Genomic DNA, 16679 nt, shown 5'->3' on the forward strand with positions numbered 1-16679 from the left:
GAGTGGCTTACAGGCAGTATCAACCTTTGAGCCACCCAGAATTGTGTTTTTAGGTGGGCGGCCATACAAATCTTTTAAATTTAAATAAATAAATAAACATTTGTAAATAAAAATGCCAGATTATTTCAAAACCAATAAACTTCTAGGATCCTTCCCATGGGGCAGTTGATGATAATAGCAGGAGGGGTCATGAAAAAAAGGGGTCTGAGACATTCTGGGGCTTTTCCATTCAAGGGTCCTATGACGGAAAGGGAATTAGAGAAGGAAGGTGACATTTGTTAGCCAGCTTACCATAGTGCTCTTCCTGGAAAGGAGAATATGTGAAGGAAGTATGGCTTACCTAAGGCCATGACATGATTTCCTACTCACTCTATGTTTCATTGCACCTTATTAATGCAGTAAATGCACATTTTTAGTATTCTGTAATCTCCATGTACTATTGTCAAACATGTCTATATTTATGTGGGTTGTATACAGTTTTCTGTGTGGAAGAATTTCTCATGGAGGAAATTGAACTGGTTCCCGTTTGCAGATCTTGTGTTCAGCTCCAGCTATAAAATCTGTTAACTACAAATCAGTTACCATTCAAGGACAAAAGTGGCTGAATTTTACAGTTTGAAATAAATGGAGTCTGCATTGCATTCTCTGTAATAACAGGAGACTTCTTAGAAGAAAAGATTTATCAGAATGCAATATAGAGAAAAGGATGGTCACAAAATAAACATCGCCAGTTTTGTTTGTAGATCTGAGCATATAAATAGGTTCTGACAAGTGTTTTCCCCCTCCAGATGTTTCATGAAGATGCTACAGGAGGATGGCAGCTGGTGGATGTTGATGTGAATAAGCCTCAGGGCAGAGCTCCAGCATGTCTGCAGGTATGATGTTGTTTTTTAAATAAAGCTATCAAAGTAGCAAACCAAGTGGGGATCTTGCTGTTTGAAGCTGACAGTAAATTAAAATTTCCCATAGCCACAATTTAGATTTAGAAACTGCTCTAAGTTTAATGTATATTTACCTGGGGGGGTGGGGTTTGTGCATTTTCTTTGTCCTGTAAAATAATTCTTTCCCTCTCTCTGGATCTGTTTGTCTCCATGTATCCATCGAGATAGAGACCTCAATCCAATCCTTGTTATACGAGATGTATAGACATAATTGCGATTGGAATTTTACAGGAAAATCGGTTTCTTAAAATGTAGTTGATTATAGGGTGCATGCCTTCTCCTGTTCTGGAAACAATATAAAGGATATCAAAGATTTTAATGCTACTATATAACGTATGAATAGAAGGTGTCCATTTTAGTATCTTGCCATTGTGGAATATATGCAAGAAAAAAATATAAAGAAAATAATCAGGCATGTAAGTTTGGAGACTAGAACTTGAGATATTTATAATCATGTAGGTCCTTGGGCAAGCACTGTGAGTTTTTCTCTTCACTTGGAAGATGTCATGTGCAATTCTCTTACACTACCTCAACTCTAATGTATTTCTTAACAATGTGTGAATTGTGGAGACTTAGGTCTGTTTAAAAGCTAAAGTAAACTTGAGTACTGGTCTAAATGAACCATGAGGAAAGTAATGTCCAAAAATTCAACATAAATTTAACTATGGTAATGTCAGATTCATGGATTTTCTGTTAGAAGACACTTTTTTGCAAGTGCTAGAGCTCATGGATGGGCTCACATTTAGTGCCTTCTTGTAGTTCCTCACCCATGTCAGTGGGCCCTTGGTATCATAGATCTGATCTATGATGTTAGTGAAATATTTTGTTTTGATTTGGTATCATAGATGAAGCTGCTGCTGACTGCAGCAGTAATCTTTGGATACAGATATCTGGGTTAACTTCAGTTGGTCCATGTTAGTGCCACACCTCATTTATTATTTTATTCCATTAAACTATAAAGAAAATGGTTTTATTTTAAAAATGTTCCTTTTCCTCTACTTTTTACTATTTATAAAAAATAAATCAGTTTTCTTCACAACTTGTATATCTAGCCCAGCATCCTCCTTAATATATCCTGTTTTCCACACAATATTCTCCATTTTTGTTGTTCAGTCACTTCCAACCTTTAATCGCCCAATAAATGATATCTTGAGTAGTTTTACTCCTTCATTTGCCAGTTCTGTCTGTCAGTAACTCCTTCTTCGAGTTCTTGCAATATTGTTTGCTTTTTTCCTTCTTAAGTTAAACAAGAAGTTCATGATCTATGCATCAGTCATTACCAGATAGTATTTTGTAGAGTGAGCAGAGTTCCTCCAGCTTTTATTGCAATATAGTCAGTTTTATACTGATGCCCAACTTCCAGAGTACACACCCATTTGTACAGTTAGTATCATAAGCGGAATCTGCCCTTGTAGGATTAATTGCAGTGAATGGCAGAAAGGAAGAGAAATTGCTGTTAATGCTTTCATTAGTCCTTCTCTGGCTACAACATTTTAGGTGACTTCAAAACCTCTGCAGATTAGATACATATGTAATGGCCTCAAATTGATATAAAGAGGCTGTAGAAAATTAGTATAGGCTAATCTTAAATGTGAATAATGCATGCTGAGAATTTTATATTTGCTTTTATATGGTTTCTTTAGCCAACCTTTATAAAAACATCAGTCAAAGATAAACATAATGTACATGAAGAGAACTTCATTTCTGAAAAGAAAGGTATGCCTTGCCTCACAAATGGGGTAGGAAAAGATGCTTAATGAAACCATGGCACTTCAAAGCACAAACCCAGAAGAACTGCAGTAATCAAATTGCAGGGTACATGTCTTCTAGGAAATAGCTTTGATAATGCTTGATTTTGTTCTGCATTGGATGTTCAGGCGAAATCAGCAGGGGGGGAACCCTGTCCAATTAAAAATGCAGAATCTATTTGGCCTGAGAACTTCATAACAGAAAATGTAGCTAGAATGAGAAGCTGATATATTCAATATCTGTATCCATAACTACAGTATATCATTCACATATGGCATGGAATTCTCCTGGGAGGGCTCAGGCATTTCAGCCTTGGCCTGGACCAGCGTGCTTAGTGCCTTCTCAGGGTAAAGCAAGGGGTGGCATGTTGGTTCAGGCAGCGGTGCAAAAACACTCCTATCACTTCTATATGAACATGCCAGAAAAAGGTGAGAAAAACCAGAAAAACCCTTTCAGGATTGAGCAACCAGAGCCAAGCTGTGGCCAGATTTGGCAGTGGTCACCAAGCAGCATATTGCTTGCCCACCAGTAAATGTTCTGAAATGAGGAACTATTTTCATGGCAGGTAACATCTTGCGCTCCATTCATGCCAGGATGCTGACTTACTGTGACAATTTAGGTGCCAGGAGAGGCAGGCTCCTTAACAAACTCTCTAGAATATTGACAGAAGGTTGTTCCCTGCCAAAAATGGCTGATGGTGGGGACCATACTCTGAGCCAGTCACTGATCATACTCTAAGTCACCCGGGCCATACTCTAAGTCAGTCACAACCTGAGTCATATTGGGATGATTCTCTTCACCCAAGTGTCACTCATCAGATGAGCCTCTCTGTGGCTCACTTGGTGGTCTTTTCGACTTACTAGGCAGTACCTGAGTGAGCCCCTTTCTCACTTTCAGTGAGATTCATACACCACCCCTTCCGTAGTCCTCCAATCTCAGCCCTACAATGGGCTTCATCGCACCATTGCCTGGCTGCCAGAAAGTAAAATACCACTTTTCATATGACTGGGCTTATGTATATAGCCAGCAAGAGAAAGCAGGTAATAAAAGATGCTGGTAATACGAAAGGGAGCCAGTTTGGTGTAGTGGTTAAGACATCAGGCTAGAAACCAGGAGACTGTGAGTTCTAGTCCTGCCTTGGGCATGAAGCCAGCTGGGTGACCTTGGGCCAGTCACAAGTCCAGGCAGTCGCCAGGAGTCAACACTGACTCAAAGGCACAAAAGTGGGCAGGGGATGTATACATGCATACATGAACATGGACATGTACTGTTATACATTAAAAAATGTTGGTCATGCCTTGACATTGAATGTAAATACAAAGAGATCCTATCTGGAGTTTCAAGTACTCATATGACTGGCCTCTTGAGTTCAAGGGTTGCATTCTTGAACTCAAGGGTTGCATTACTTGAATGCATTCTTGCATTCAAGTAAATCTTCATGTTCAAAGGCACTCTGGAACCTTCACTTTCAGCAAGCCAAAAGAGAATGCGTAGAATGTATTTCCAGAGACAAACATACGCCCCCCCCCCCACTACCCCCAATACTTGGACCCAGCTCAGCAAGCCAATGCTGCAGGGTTTGGGTTGTTTCTGTTTTTTTCCAGACATTCTCTGTATTGATTCAACTGGCTGGTTGTACACTGGATTTCCTAGTGCTTTTGATTTTGAGTGCATTTGGCTTATTGAGTTTTTGGCATTCATTGCTTTCTCATGCCCCATTTGTGTAGACATGAGAGTATGGTTTAAAATGCAAAGATGCTATGCTGAGGAAAGGTTGTGGCATGTTCTTCTTCAGTTCTTCTGTCCCTTTGCTGCTTCAAGTGTAAAAAGAGCATTTCTAACATTTTTGCTGAGCAAAGGCACATGCTCTTTTTTGTTCTGGGTTGCTGAGCATACTAAGAAATGCTCAAGCAGGCAGGGAGGAGGGCTGGGGAGGTTTCCTGTCAGCAGTACTTAACTGTCTTCCTTTTGCTTGTTTTCATTCCATCAAGCAAAAACTGCACTCCCTTTGGTTTGGGGCAGCCAGACAGTGCCCAGCTCTCTCCTCCCCACTCCAAATAAACCATGCTAAATCTGACTCTTACAAGGCTCAGTTAACCTACATTAAAAGTATAAAAAGAAAAAAAAATGTGTTCATGCATGGACTGGCATTCATTTTTCTGTTTGACCTTCAGGCAGCCCAGTATCACGTAACTGAAATAAATGTGGAAGATTAGCCTATTCTTTTAAAAAGAAAAGAAGCCCTCAGCTTCACGTTCCCATCAGTTAACACCCGTATATGACAAAGAAAAAATGCCAGAATATTGGAGATGGACGGATGGTTGGACGGAAGATGAATTTTCTTTAAATTGACTGATGGGCGGTTTAGCAGGGACTGTTTGCTATCAGTTCTTTTGATGACAAAGGAATCAAGTTTTTCATCAAAAGAACTGATGGAACTCATTCTCTGGCTAGAATGTTAGAAACATGTCAAGTGTTGTTCTACTGGATACAGAAAGCTCTAGCTCTGTTGTTCCATTGGAACACAGCTACCTTGGAACAGTTCAAAGAAACATTCCTCAAGGGTTGTTTTGTTCTGAGTCCTAAAGAAGATACATTTTTCATTTCCCAAACCTCCCTCACCTCCCTGCCCTTGGTTTTTTTTCCTATGAGTATATGGACAATATGACTTACCTACCGTGTAATTTAGATGCCATGGATAGGGGTGGCATATCTTATTTTAAAGAACTGAACCCAGTTAAAAATTATCCTTTATTAAGAGCATATCATTCATGCAGAGATAGAGATATATTGATATAAATACATATATCTCTGTATAGGTGTGTGTGTATATGCACACACATGCACACTCACACTGTCAAGGAACTCATTGGGAAACATTATTTGCTGTTCCTATTATCACTCAATCACTGTATAAGTACCATAAATTGCTGCTGCTGTCAAACTGCAGTTCTGTGTCTCAGGAAAATAGTTAATTTAAACTCCAGGTTTCAAAAGATCTCTTTCCCTGGCTCTGTTGGAAATAATGTATTCTTTTTATCTTGTATGATTAGCTGTTGTTATTATTTCTACTCTTGGTAAACGGAAGGAAAATTCAGTTCTATAATACTATTTCATCTCCTTTTTGTTTCTGTTGCAAAATGTATTTTTGATAACAAGTATAGAGCATGCTTAGTGTGAAAAGATACACCAAATGCTGTCTAGCAGGTGTCTACCCAAGATTATTTTCTCTTGTAATAACCAGCAATATGATTTGTTATCTGGGTTAATGACGGGGCCTTTCAGATACCTTTTCCATCCATCTGCCTCCAACAAATCATATATGAATAATGTATAATCAAAATTTTGAACATAAAAGGTTAAGAGGAAATTTATGTTTCCCCGTTTTGGCTCATTATGAATTGAGTGTCAAACTTTCATGACAGTGGACTGTTTAAGTCATTTCAAAATCAAGTCATTGGTGACTTTTAAATATTAGAGGCAGCTGAAATTTAGACAAAGCTCAAATTCCCATGAGTTAAAATTTCGGAATATGCATTTTCGAGGAGAGATAATTTTTGGTTAAATCAATAAGTGTTATGTATATAAATAAATAAATTTCCCTGAACTACTTTCCATTCAACTTTAGAAAATTAAGTAGAGAAGACCCAGGAAGCTATGATCAACGAAGCTCAATGACACAGCCATGCTAAAGGAGAACCAGCCTCTTGTTACACACTACAGTACTGATATCTGTAGCTTTTTTAGACCAGGAGGAGTCCTGGAGCAACCTTGATTGGCTGTGAGTTCATTTGTGGGAGTGTTACGAAGGCACTGCCCAATTTATTAAAAACTTAGCCCACCCCCTTAAAAATATAGGCAAACTCATGTTCTTCATCAAGATGCAAAGCAAAATAAAACCAGTATCGGAGAAACAGTTCTTACATTTTTACTGTACTGGCACAGTTATGACTGAATTATGGTGAGCCGATGTCATGAGCGCTGATGGTGAGCAGGAGGGGGCCCCTATCCAGGGGGAAAACACATGCGTAGTAGTGAGGAGTTGAGCAGCCATTCAAAGAGACACAGAACAGACCCGCCTTGACTTTTGGTGTTTATCTGTTTGGGTTTTCTCACGCTTCTTCAGTTTGGTAGGATTTTCTGTCTAATGTAGCAGTAATAAAACACTAGAGACCTATTCCTCATCTCAGCGTGGTTCCTGACTGTTAGGACAGCCAAGAGAGATAAAAGTTACAACATTCATATAAAAGAGACTTTTAAAACTGGGCAGAACACGATCATCAGAGTTAGAAAACATGCACTCCAGCAGATGAGTAGACTGACTATGCAAGAGGCAAACTCCAGGTTAAGAAGGGAAAGAAGAGCAGGAAGGAGTTAATACCCTGTTTTCTTTCAGAATTTCATTGTGTCCGAAAAAGGGGAGGAGCAAGGGGAGGGACCAAATATTTCTTTCACAACAAATAGTATTTTTCAGATTAATTGAGCTTCATCTGACCCCAGGTTCTTGCAATATCTATGCCATTTACATAAATCTAGATTAAACTGATGTTTACTTTATCTATCTATCTATCTAATTTGTCCCATCGGGGAACTCTTACTTGCATGTTTATGTGTGTTTATTCTAAAAAATGGAACTGCTCCAGATAAATAATTTGGGGCAACTTAGGCATGAAAGCTGGCTGGGTGACCTTGGGCCAGTCACTCTCTCTCAGCCCAGCTCACCTCACAGGGTGGTTGTTGTGGCGAAAATAGGAGGAGGAGGAAGGAGTATTAGGTATGCTCGCTGCCTGGAGTTATTTATAAAAAATAATTAAGGCAAGATAAAAATAAATAAATAAATAAATCTGTTTATTAAATCCAGTGTGGGTATCCAGTTTGCTGTTATGTTGGGGGACATTTGAGGAACAGCCAGAAGCAATTCCTGCTGTTGCTGGAGGCAGTTTCTTCAGTCTCCTTAATGGTATGACTGGCTGTGCCCAAAGCAAGTCCACAATGTACTTTGCAGGTGTTGGACAAAAATGGAAACTGCAGACATCTGCATTAAAAATGCAAGCTTCATCTTCCTATATGTATAGACAATATACTAAACATATTTTTTCCATTTCCCCCTGAAGGATGGATGGATGTCTACATTGTTTCTTTTATAACACTGTTGTTCTTGGGTAGAACTGACAGAACAGTCTACATGTCCACCAAACATGGGCCCAGTGAGTTTGGTGGGTCTTGCTCCAAGGTGTACAGGTGGATGGGAGGAAGGATGGATGGATGGATGGACGGACAGACAGACAGGGTTGCAACCTAAGTATCTTTTCCTAAGTAGCCATCTTTAGTTAGCCACCCTTAGTTAACTTTGTGATTTCGGTGTAACGCTCTGTCATAGCTGTTCGGGATGATTTTCTTAAGCCAGAAACACTGGATATAGCAGACATGCAAACAGACATGCACTATATAACTCTGCTAAAATGTTTGTTTTTGTTTACTGCATTTTGATTACTGTTCTTGTTCAGAACTGACACCAAATTTCATGTAAAATGAAATCTGAGGTGTATAGTGGTCTGTCTGGGCAAAACAGCTATAAGAATGTTGTGAAATGTTTAAAGAATTGATATTTGTTAAATTTTCAGAAAGACACATTAAATGCTGGGAGCATGTGTCCCCATATCTCCCTCCCTTGTTTCCTCTCTTTGAAACCAGTATTCTAGTTTTTCTGTGTGCCTCCTCAGCTTTCCATTTTATCCAAACCCATCATCTGTGGTGTCTAACAAATGCGACCATTTTTGTCAGCAGCACCCTTTGATTGCTATAATTGTGTTAAAAGTCTAGAGGACCCTACACTGTGATTGAAATGCCTGTTTTCAGCTTGATGAGATTTGAAATATTGGACATAGTTAACCTACAGATCAAGCTTAGTAGAAGAAATTAACATTTAATTGTAATGGTGCTGCTAAATTCTTCTAAAATCCAGCATGACTCAAAAATAGTTTAAAACTACAAATTATTTCCAGATAAACCAGTAGATTTTCTCAGGGCTGTAAAGAATTCAAAATTAAGAATGTTTATTCCAATTAGTGTGTATTATATATGTATGTATGTATTTTTACAGGGCTTATAGTCCACTCCAGGCAACCAGCTCTGAGCAGCCCATAACCCTATGAATAAATAAGCTTTATTTATTTATTAAAACTATAAATTATGCTTTCTGCTTATCAAGCGCTCAAGGTGATACCCAATTTATTCACTGCACAACTGCTTTCATCTTCTTTACTGTTTTTGCTTTCTCTGAACATATTTAAATGATCTGCTTAATTCTCACAGGAATGAATATACGTTTAAAAAGATGAAATCATTGCTTGCATATGGACGATGTGGAGATTCTTTTTCATCCCCAGATTTTTTAGAAAAAAAAATTTAGTACATTGTAATTCTCCCTGGCCTTTCCTATTTGTGAGTTACATGGTTTTCACAGCTCTAAAATGTAAACACTAACTTTGGCAAGACAGCAACCAGTGGTTCTCAGGCTAGATAGGACCTTTATGTAAACATAACTGTGCCACCAAGCCACCAAGCAAACTGCCAAATATCCACTAATTCAGAAAGTAGGAGGAAAAAACCCTGGAGTACAGACTTTCAGTCCTTTGAAGTGCAGAGAGCAAATTATCTTTGTATATGTGGCTCCATACTTATTTGCAAGAAAGAGTCTAATCTAGCAAAGTCATATCTGAATTTTCTGCCAAGTAAGCTTGTTCCCAAATAAGCATCTGAAGAGCTGAGATTTAGTGCCAGACCCACTGTGAAGTCTGACAGCTTGATCTGACCCCTCCTATTTCCAGCACCCTGGGAGCCTTATCTACAGAACAAGGATTAAACTCTGGTAATCCTACTAACATCATCGAGATGCCTTCTCTAGATCTGGCCATATTGGACAACTACCAAGCTGTCTCTAACTTCTGTTTTGGGGAAATGTTGCTGAGATGGTTGTACGGAACCAACTACAGACCACTCTAGAGGAAGCAGATTCTCTGATCTTTCCAGTCTGGTTTCAGACCTTGGCATGGGACTGACACAGTGTTCACACTGGTGGTTGACCTCTGCCAGGACCTGGATGGGGGACTGCATCCCTTCTGGTCCTATTAGACTTCTCAGTGGTCTTTAGTATCATTGACGATAATATCCTTCTGGACCATGTCCAAGGGCTGGGGTTAGAGGCACTGCTCTTCACTGGCTCAGTGACTTCCTGAGTAGATATGATGTTACCACCTACACTAGGCTAGTGATGCTATGTAGCCTTGTCAGTGCCTGCAGGATGGGATGAAGGAAGCTGAAGTTCAGTCCTAGTAAGATGGATTTATAGTTGACCTCCTGGAATTATTATTGACCCACTGTTATTTCCAGTCTGTCCAGAGTTGACACTTAAGAGGGAGGTACTAAGAGAGCAGGTCTATGACTTGGGAGTCTTCCTGAATCACACCTACTGCTTGATGGGCAGGTGTAGGTTGTGGTCAGGAGGATCTCTGCCCAGCTCCAATTGATAAAACTAGTTCTGATCCTATATTCTGGTAGCTAGCCTTTAATGAACTGTAGCATGTACAGGTAGTCCTCATTTAGCAACTGCCTTGGATAATGACCATTTGCAGTTACAACAGTGATGAAAAAGTAACTTTGCAACCAATGCCTGCTTTTACAGCCTTTGCATTGTCTCTCTCTCTCTCAGTCACGTGTTTGCCATTACAGTCAGTATGTGTTGTCCTGTGCCTGAGCTCATATTCTTTCTTCCCTGCCCCCTCACAGAGCAGGAAGATTGCCTAAACAAACTATCTCTTCCTGAGCTGCTTTCTGTGCAGTGCAGTGTGTCCCTAAAAAGTGCTAACCACAAGTTAACAAGCTCAGCTCTGTGACCGTAATTATTTATTATTTATTTATTTATTATTTATTAATCCAATTTATATAGCCACCCTTCTCACCAAAGGTGACTCTGGCTGTATACAACGATCATATAAAAACAGTAAATATAGTAGTAGATAAAGATATAAAAGCCTTATAATAAATATCATAAAAAGCAAAAATACAAACCCTAAACAAGGAAGGATAAAAATGGCCCCCTCAACAATGGAGCCATCTAAGCAGGTCTCTGGTTCCCTGGGAGCCCCAGACCTGATTACATAACCAGGTCTTGAGGGCCTAAAACCAATTAGTTGATTAGAACCCTCCAGCCCGTTGGCGCTGCTGCCTGACACCGACAAGACCCTAATAGGTTTCACACTGAAGGCTTTTGTTTGCCTCCTTAGCGGCTCCTGGCTTGCAGCCAGGAGAGCACTAGGCAAACAGCTGGCACTAGCCCATTCCTTTCAAGGGTTATTCCCCATTGTGTGCCTGCTTACTCTCTTGTAATCCCTTCCTCTCCAATGAATGTAAATACATTAATTCTCTTCTTGCTAATTATTCCAGCACCAGGGTGAGCGTTCCAAAGGGTGGAGGAGTGGGGGGAAAGGGCTGTAAGATTTGCCCTTTTACCTGGCTTCCTTACGAGTCAAGTTCTGGAAACTTTCCCTGCCATTTGGACTCACCCAGCTGTTTGGGGTCGTATCCCTCTGACGCTATAAAGCAAAGAAAAGCTGAAGTAAAATCATAAGCACAGTCGCAGACACATGAATTTTTACTTAGTGACCGCTTCACTTAATGACCAAGTTGCCGGCTCCAATTGCTGCTGCTAAACAAGGACTACCTGTAGAAGACAAGTTTAGCTTGCAGAGGAGCTCCCACTACACTGGAGGAAAGTTCTTCCTCATTATCTGTCAGTGTTCCCAGAAAAAGGAAAAACCTATTGATATATGATTTTGTCTCCCATGAGACTGAAACTTTAAATAAAAAGAATAGTTCCGTAAAACAGTGATTGTAATAACTATGATATTGAATTACATTGTTTGTCAATGTTTATACTGTATGTTATTTCAAGCCCAATTCCCTGTAGACAAGAACATTCATACGTTCAAGCTTTAATCTATACAAGCCATAGGATATTTCTATAGAGAACAGTGGTTATCAAAAGGATTGCTACTTCAGCCTTTTAAGTGCTCTCAAAAAAAAAAAAAACACCCACAATTTGCAAATAAGGAAGGAAATTCCAAGCCAGTCTTATCTTTAATACATTTTTTATTACTTCATCCAGAAACACATAAACAATTGTACTTGCTCTGACTATTATCTGAAATTATATAGCCCATTCTACCACTTCAGAGCTCTCCCTTCTTGTCCTCTCAGCTCTATATGTGGGCTAATTTTCAAATGCAGAGCGATCAAGTATACTGATCAGTGCAAATGGCACATTATTGCCCTAAATAATAAATGTTGAAATTCTTTAATGCATGGTCCTTTCAAAACATGTATATTACGTGATCTTTGAAGTTTTTAACAATCGGAAAAGTAATTATTTCCCTGCAGCAAACCTCCACCACCCTAGCAGAGTAGGTAATCCTTTCATTTACTTGCAGCTGAATAAAACTGATTTTGATTACTTTTAAGTTTACATAAACTGCATTCTGTAAAACTGTTTGATTTGGGGAATCATTATGCATCCTTCTTCAGAAACCCCCCTCTCCCCTACATATGTTATTGCTTTGAGTACCCGCATTGGAGGAGGTAGCTAAATTGCCTTGATTCCTTTGAAATAATAATCTTTTATATGTGGGCCTGTTTTTATTTCAGGACAATACTAAGAATTTTCTATAGAAAAGAATGAGTTATTTAAAGTGACACCATAGCAACCTCAAATTACTGGTCAGAATTGCTACTTGAAGCTAAAATGGAGGTGGTGTGAGGACAATCTGAGTTTCAAATTCAGAAGTGCCTGGTTTATTGGAAAAATATTATCTCCCAATCATTCTACTCTCTAAAAACTTTAATGCTAAAATCCAGGCGCACATCCAGTTACTCCCTACCAATTCCCTTTCCTTACTTGCAAGTGACAGGAGAAGAAGTGGTAGAAAGAAAGCGGTTTTCTCTGTCTGTGTCTTTCTCTCTTTCTCTCTCCATTGTCTTCACTCTGAAGATTTAGATGTTTTTCTCCCAAGAGATAAGGTAGTTTTCCTGATTTATAGTCTCTCTTGAGAATCAGTCATCCATGGCTACCAGACAGCTCCACCGAATTGGCACCTACGTCTCTAAGCAGTGTCAGATCACAGAATTTGATGGAGCATGGTTGGAGTACACAGCTGATCCAGTTTACTGAGGTGTGTAAAGGAAGAGAAAAATGTCCCTGGGCAGCCTAAACTTGAACTTTAGGTGGCAGTGATGTTTCACAAGTTCTTTCCTCTCATAGAAGCTTCCTTATCCTTAGTCAGGGATTGCAGGCATATTTTAGCTGAAATGACATTAGGGAAAAAATGGTGTTCCATGCCTATCTATCCAACCGTAATTGTTTTGTCCCAATGTAGCACAGTTAAGTGCATTTAGGTTACTATGATTTTACTGAAATGTAATCTGATCTATATACCCATGCATAGTATTCAGCTCCTTGTTACTTTGTTTAAAGGGAAGGAATGACTGTGGCTAGAATGAATGCTGTTTCTACCAACATGCAATAACCCCATCCCTGCCAGTTGGTCTGTATCCACTGCATGAATAAGGCACTTGGGTTGAGAAATGTACAAAGCCATGATGTTATGTCCAGATGGCTATAACTGCAGAAGAAAAATAAGACTGTTTTAGCAAAACCATTAGAGAGTAATGTTTGTTGGAAGAGCTTTGGCAGGGGATGTCACCAAGGAGTAAACAACGAGCAATTTCTCCTTAAGAGCCTAAGAATTATATCAGCAAAGTCACTTCAAATGCAGTCTGGAAAAGGGTCCCTGGCCAGTTTCAGGCTGTTCAGGAATTAGCTGGAACTGCAGAAGTCCATGCTGGCTACTTGTGAATGTGACATTCTGTTTAAATGTGTAATGGGCTGCTTTCCTTCTTACCAAACCTATCCTAGGCTCTGGGCTTGAAACAATTTCAGCTTGCTTTGCTTCTGAAAGAAGTTAGAATTTGCCTAGATTCAGTTCTTTTTCAGAGACAATCTGCTAACAATGTGGCACCTTAATAACTAACAATAAATGTGTTAGTCTTTGAGGTGCCGTAAGTTTTTCTTGGTGTTGAATATGAGATAATTTTGCTACTTCTAACTTTTGTTAGGCAAAGGAATGCATCCCGGGTGAAATTAAAAATAATGATGTTTAAAATGTAAAGAACAGCATTTCTTTGGTTAATGGCAAATTATTTGCAAATTATTTGCAAAATTCACCCACAAGATTAGACTCTCTAATTGGAATCTGTAGTTAAGAATTTTTGGGGAAACAATGTACAACAGAGCTTCCTCATGGAAGAATTTTAGTCTATAGCATGAAAAGTATGTGTGGTTAATATAATTGTTTAAAAAATCCTTTGAAGGTAACTTCAGTAAGACATTTATACCAGAGGGAAAAAACTGTTACTCCCTCTAACATTCTGGCCAGGAACAGATGTTTAAAAATTGGGTGGTATCTATATAGGTTCAAAAAATCTAGGTTCCTTAGATAAAGGCCCTGTCTCTATTCCTTGTAGAGAGATTTTCCTAATTTGAAGTGCTTTGCAGATTGATCATGATGAGTCTTTGGGGAAAGGATTCTAAGAGTAGATCAGCAGAAATTCTGTGAACACAACAATCATTGTGTAGTATTGTAGCATATACCTGATGCTTTTATCACTAGAGTAAACCAAAAGCTGGACCTTTATCTGTTTTCAAGCTTGTAACAAGACATTTGACATCTGCACATTAACCTAAGTGCTTTATCGTCTGCAACTCCTCAGAAACCAAGGAACTAAATCCATTCTACGTACTTGCTCAATGACATTTCTGATTGATTGTGTCAGCAGACAAAGTCACCTGCTAGGTGAAGATTGATCAGATTTTTTTTTAGTAAAATTCTTTAAATTGGTATAGCATTCCTGTCCAGATTGTCAAGAGCCAAACAATGAGATGATTGGATAAATATTTGTTCATAACCAATTAAGCATTTCTGGCTCCATCTCATCTATATACTTCCAATGCCCACAAAATACTGGATCCAAGTAAAGACCTGCCATAACCATTGGGATCAGTATTGTTTGAGAAAGGCTCATGATCATCATGACCATGAAATCCTGAATCACACTACACAAGATATTGGTCTTGAAGCCACCTAGAATCAGTAACTGCTGTTTTAATGCCATTTCTGAGATCACCAACCTAACTCAGTATAGACTATTCTTTAAATTGGTACACCAAGAAAATCGCTGTCATATTTTAGGAGGCATTCTAAATACCAAGTACATGCATGCGAATCTGTCATTTAACCAAAAAGGATGAAATCCTTATAGATAAAAGTTGTCCTCCCCCCTCACTCTTCAAATACTTACATAACTGTTTAGATGACACAACTGAGAGTTTCACATCATCATCATCATCATCATCATCATCCTTGTAACATCTCCATTATACAAGTAATATCAGAGTGTTAATCAAGAATAAGGTTATTGATAGTAAAAATATCTTCATTTTAAATGACCTGCCTTTCACAAGCAAGATATTCAGATGCAAAGGAACTGCAGAACAGCGATCAGTATTACTATGATGGAAAGATGAGTATCATGATAAAATCATTGTCTTCTGATCTCCCGTTTCTGGCCTTCATACTATAACATAGTATGTCATAGTTTAGTATGATAAATTTGATAAATAAATAAACAAACAAACATCCCCTGCTTTCTATGACTTCTCTGATGATTCCTGAGCCCCCTTCATCTGTTCTAAAATACAAGAGGAATTTTAAAAGTTTGCTGGAAACAGCATTTCCCAAAGGAAGCAATTCACTGGCATCTAGGATTTAATGGAGATTACAATTAGCTTCTAAATCTTCGTTTTACAATTCACAGTTAATGCTCTTTGTACCAGTTTTGAATTTTTTACTAACAAAATCTAGTGGTTAAGGCACCGGGCTAGAAACCAGGAGAGTGAGAGCTCTAGTCCCGCCTTAGGCATGAAAGCCGGCTGGGTGACCTTGGGCCAGTCCCTCTCTCTCAGCCCAACTCACCTCACAGGGCTGTTGTTGTGGGGAAAATAGGAGGAGGAAGGAGTATTAGGTATGTTCCCCACCTTGAGTTATTTATAAAAATAATAAAGGCGGGATAGAAACTAAATTAAAAAAAAATCAGAATTTCTAAAACTTTCACTTTCCTTCAAGATCTGTTTGGAAGCAACAAAGAACTCCTAAAACATCTAAAACCTTGGTTTTAGATGTTTTAGGTCTTTGTAGTTGGCTGGTAGAAATTGCTCCTGTTCTTATCTTTCTAACTGCAGCACTCAAAAAGCCACGGAAGATTATAACAATTCTTTCCTGGCTTCTTTGATAATCTGATTGGCAGTTGCTCTTGTTACTTATGCAAAAACCAATCAATAGCCTGAAGTCAAAATCTCCTGCTTCCTTCTGCTATACTGGTAGTGGCTTCCTGGTCATTCAGCTGCCCCTCCTGCCCACAAGCAGGAAATACTTGGGAGATTATGGTAAAACAAGAAATCCATCAATTCTTGCTGTTTCTGCACTTTCCTGGTAACTAATTAATGTGCTTTGGTGGCTAGTGTAATAATTGCTACCAAGGGATGGTGAATTGGTAAAGGAAGAATTAGATATATTTGGCTTCTCAGCAGAGAAAATAGTGGCTTACTGTATATTCACTCCCCTTCCAATCTGAATTCTGATGAAAAGTACAGAACGGAAATACTGCAGCAACTCACGGATTATGGAATTTCGTGGTTAGATCAACTGTATCCAAATAATTGTATGATTTCCTAGCCTTACTCTGTGGACTCTAAATCTTTGTCACTGTAGCATTATATTTTAGACCTCATCCCATGACAATTGTGTCATAACATTAGCCCATTCAACTCAACCTAAATAGCATTACACCACACCATCTGTTACTGTGGAAGTGGTTCAA

The 16679-nt window shown here is 38.9% G+C and overlaps 1 protein-coding gene across 3 annotated transcripts in view; it reads left to right on the forward strand.

The window, feature by feature from the left end:
- NALCN (sodium leak channel, non-selective) overlaps nucleotides 1-16679 on the forward strand; it is a 223252-nt gene that overhangs the window by 102775 nt on the left and 103798 nt on the right. For 2 of the 3 annotated variants that reach the window (XM_063304799.1, XM_063304800.1), the window contains exon 9: nucleotides 789-875. The exons of the other annotated variant lie outside the window; for it this stretch is intronic. In XM_063304799.1, coding sequence (XP_063160869.1) covers nucleotides 789-875 — 87 coding nt within the window. The remainder of the gene's footprint in view (nucleotides 1-788; nucleotides 876-16679) is intronic. 3 annotated transcript variants of the gene reach the window in all.

Source organism: Candoia aspera, chromosome 5 (genome assembly GCF_035149785.1).
Source record: "Candoia aspera isolate rCanAsp1 chromosome 5, rCanAsp1.hap2, whole genome shotgun sequence".
NCBI lineage: Eukaryota > Metazoa > Chordata > Lepidosauria > Squamata > Boidae > Candoia > Candoia aspera.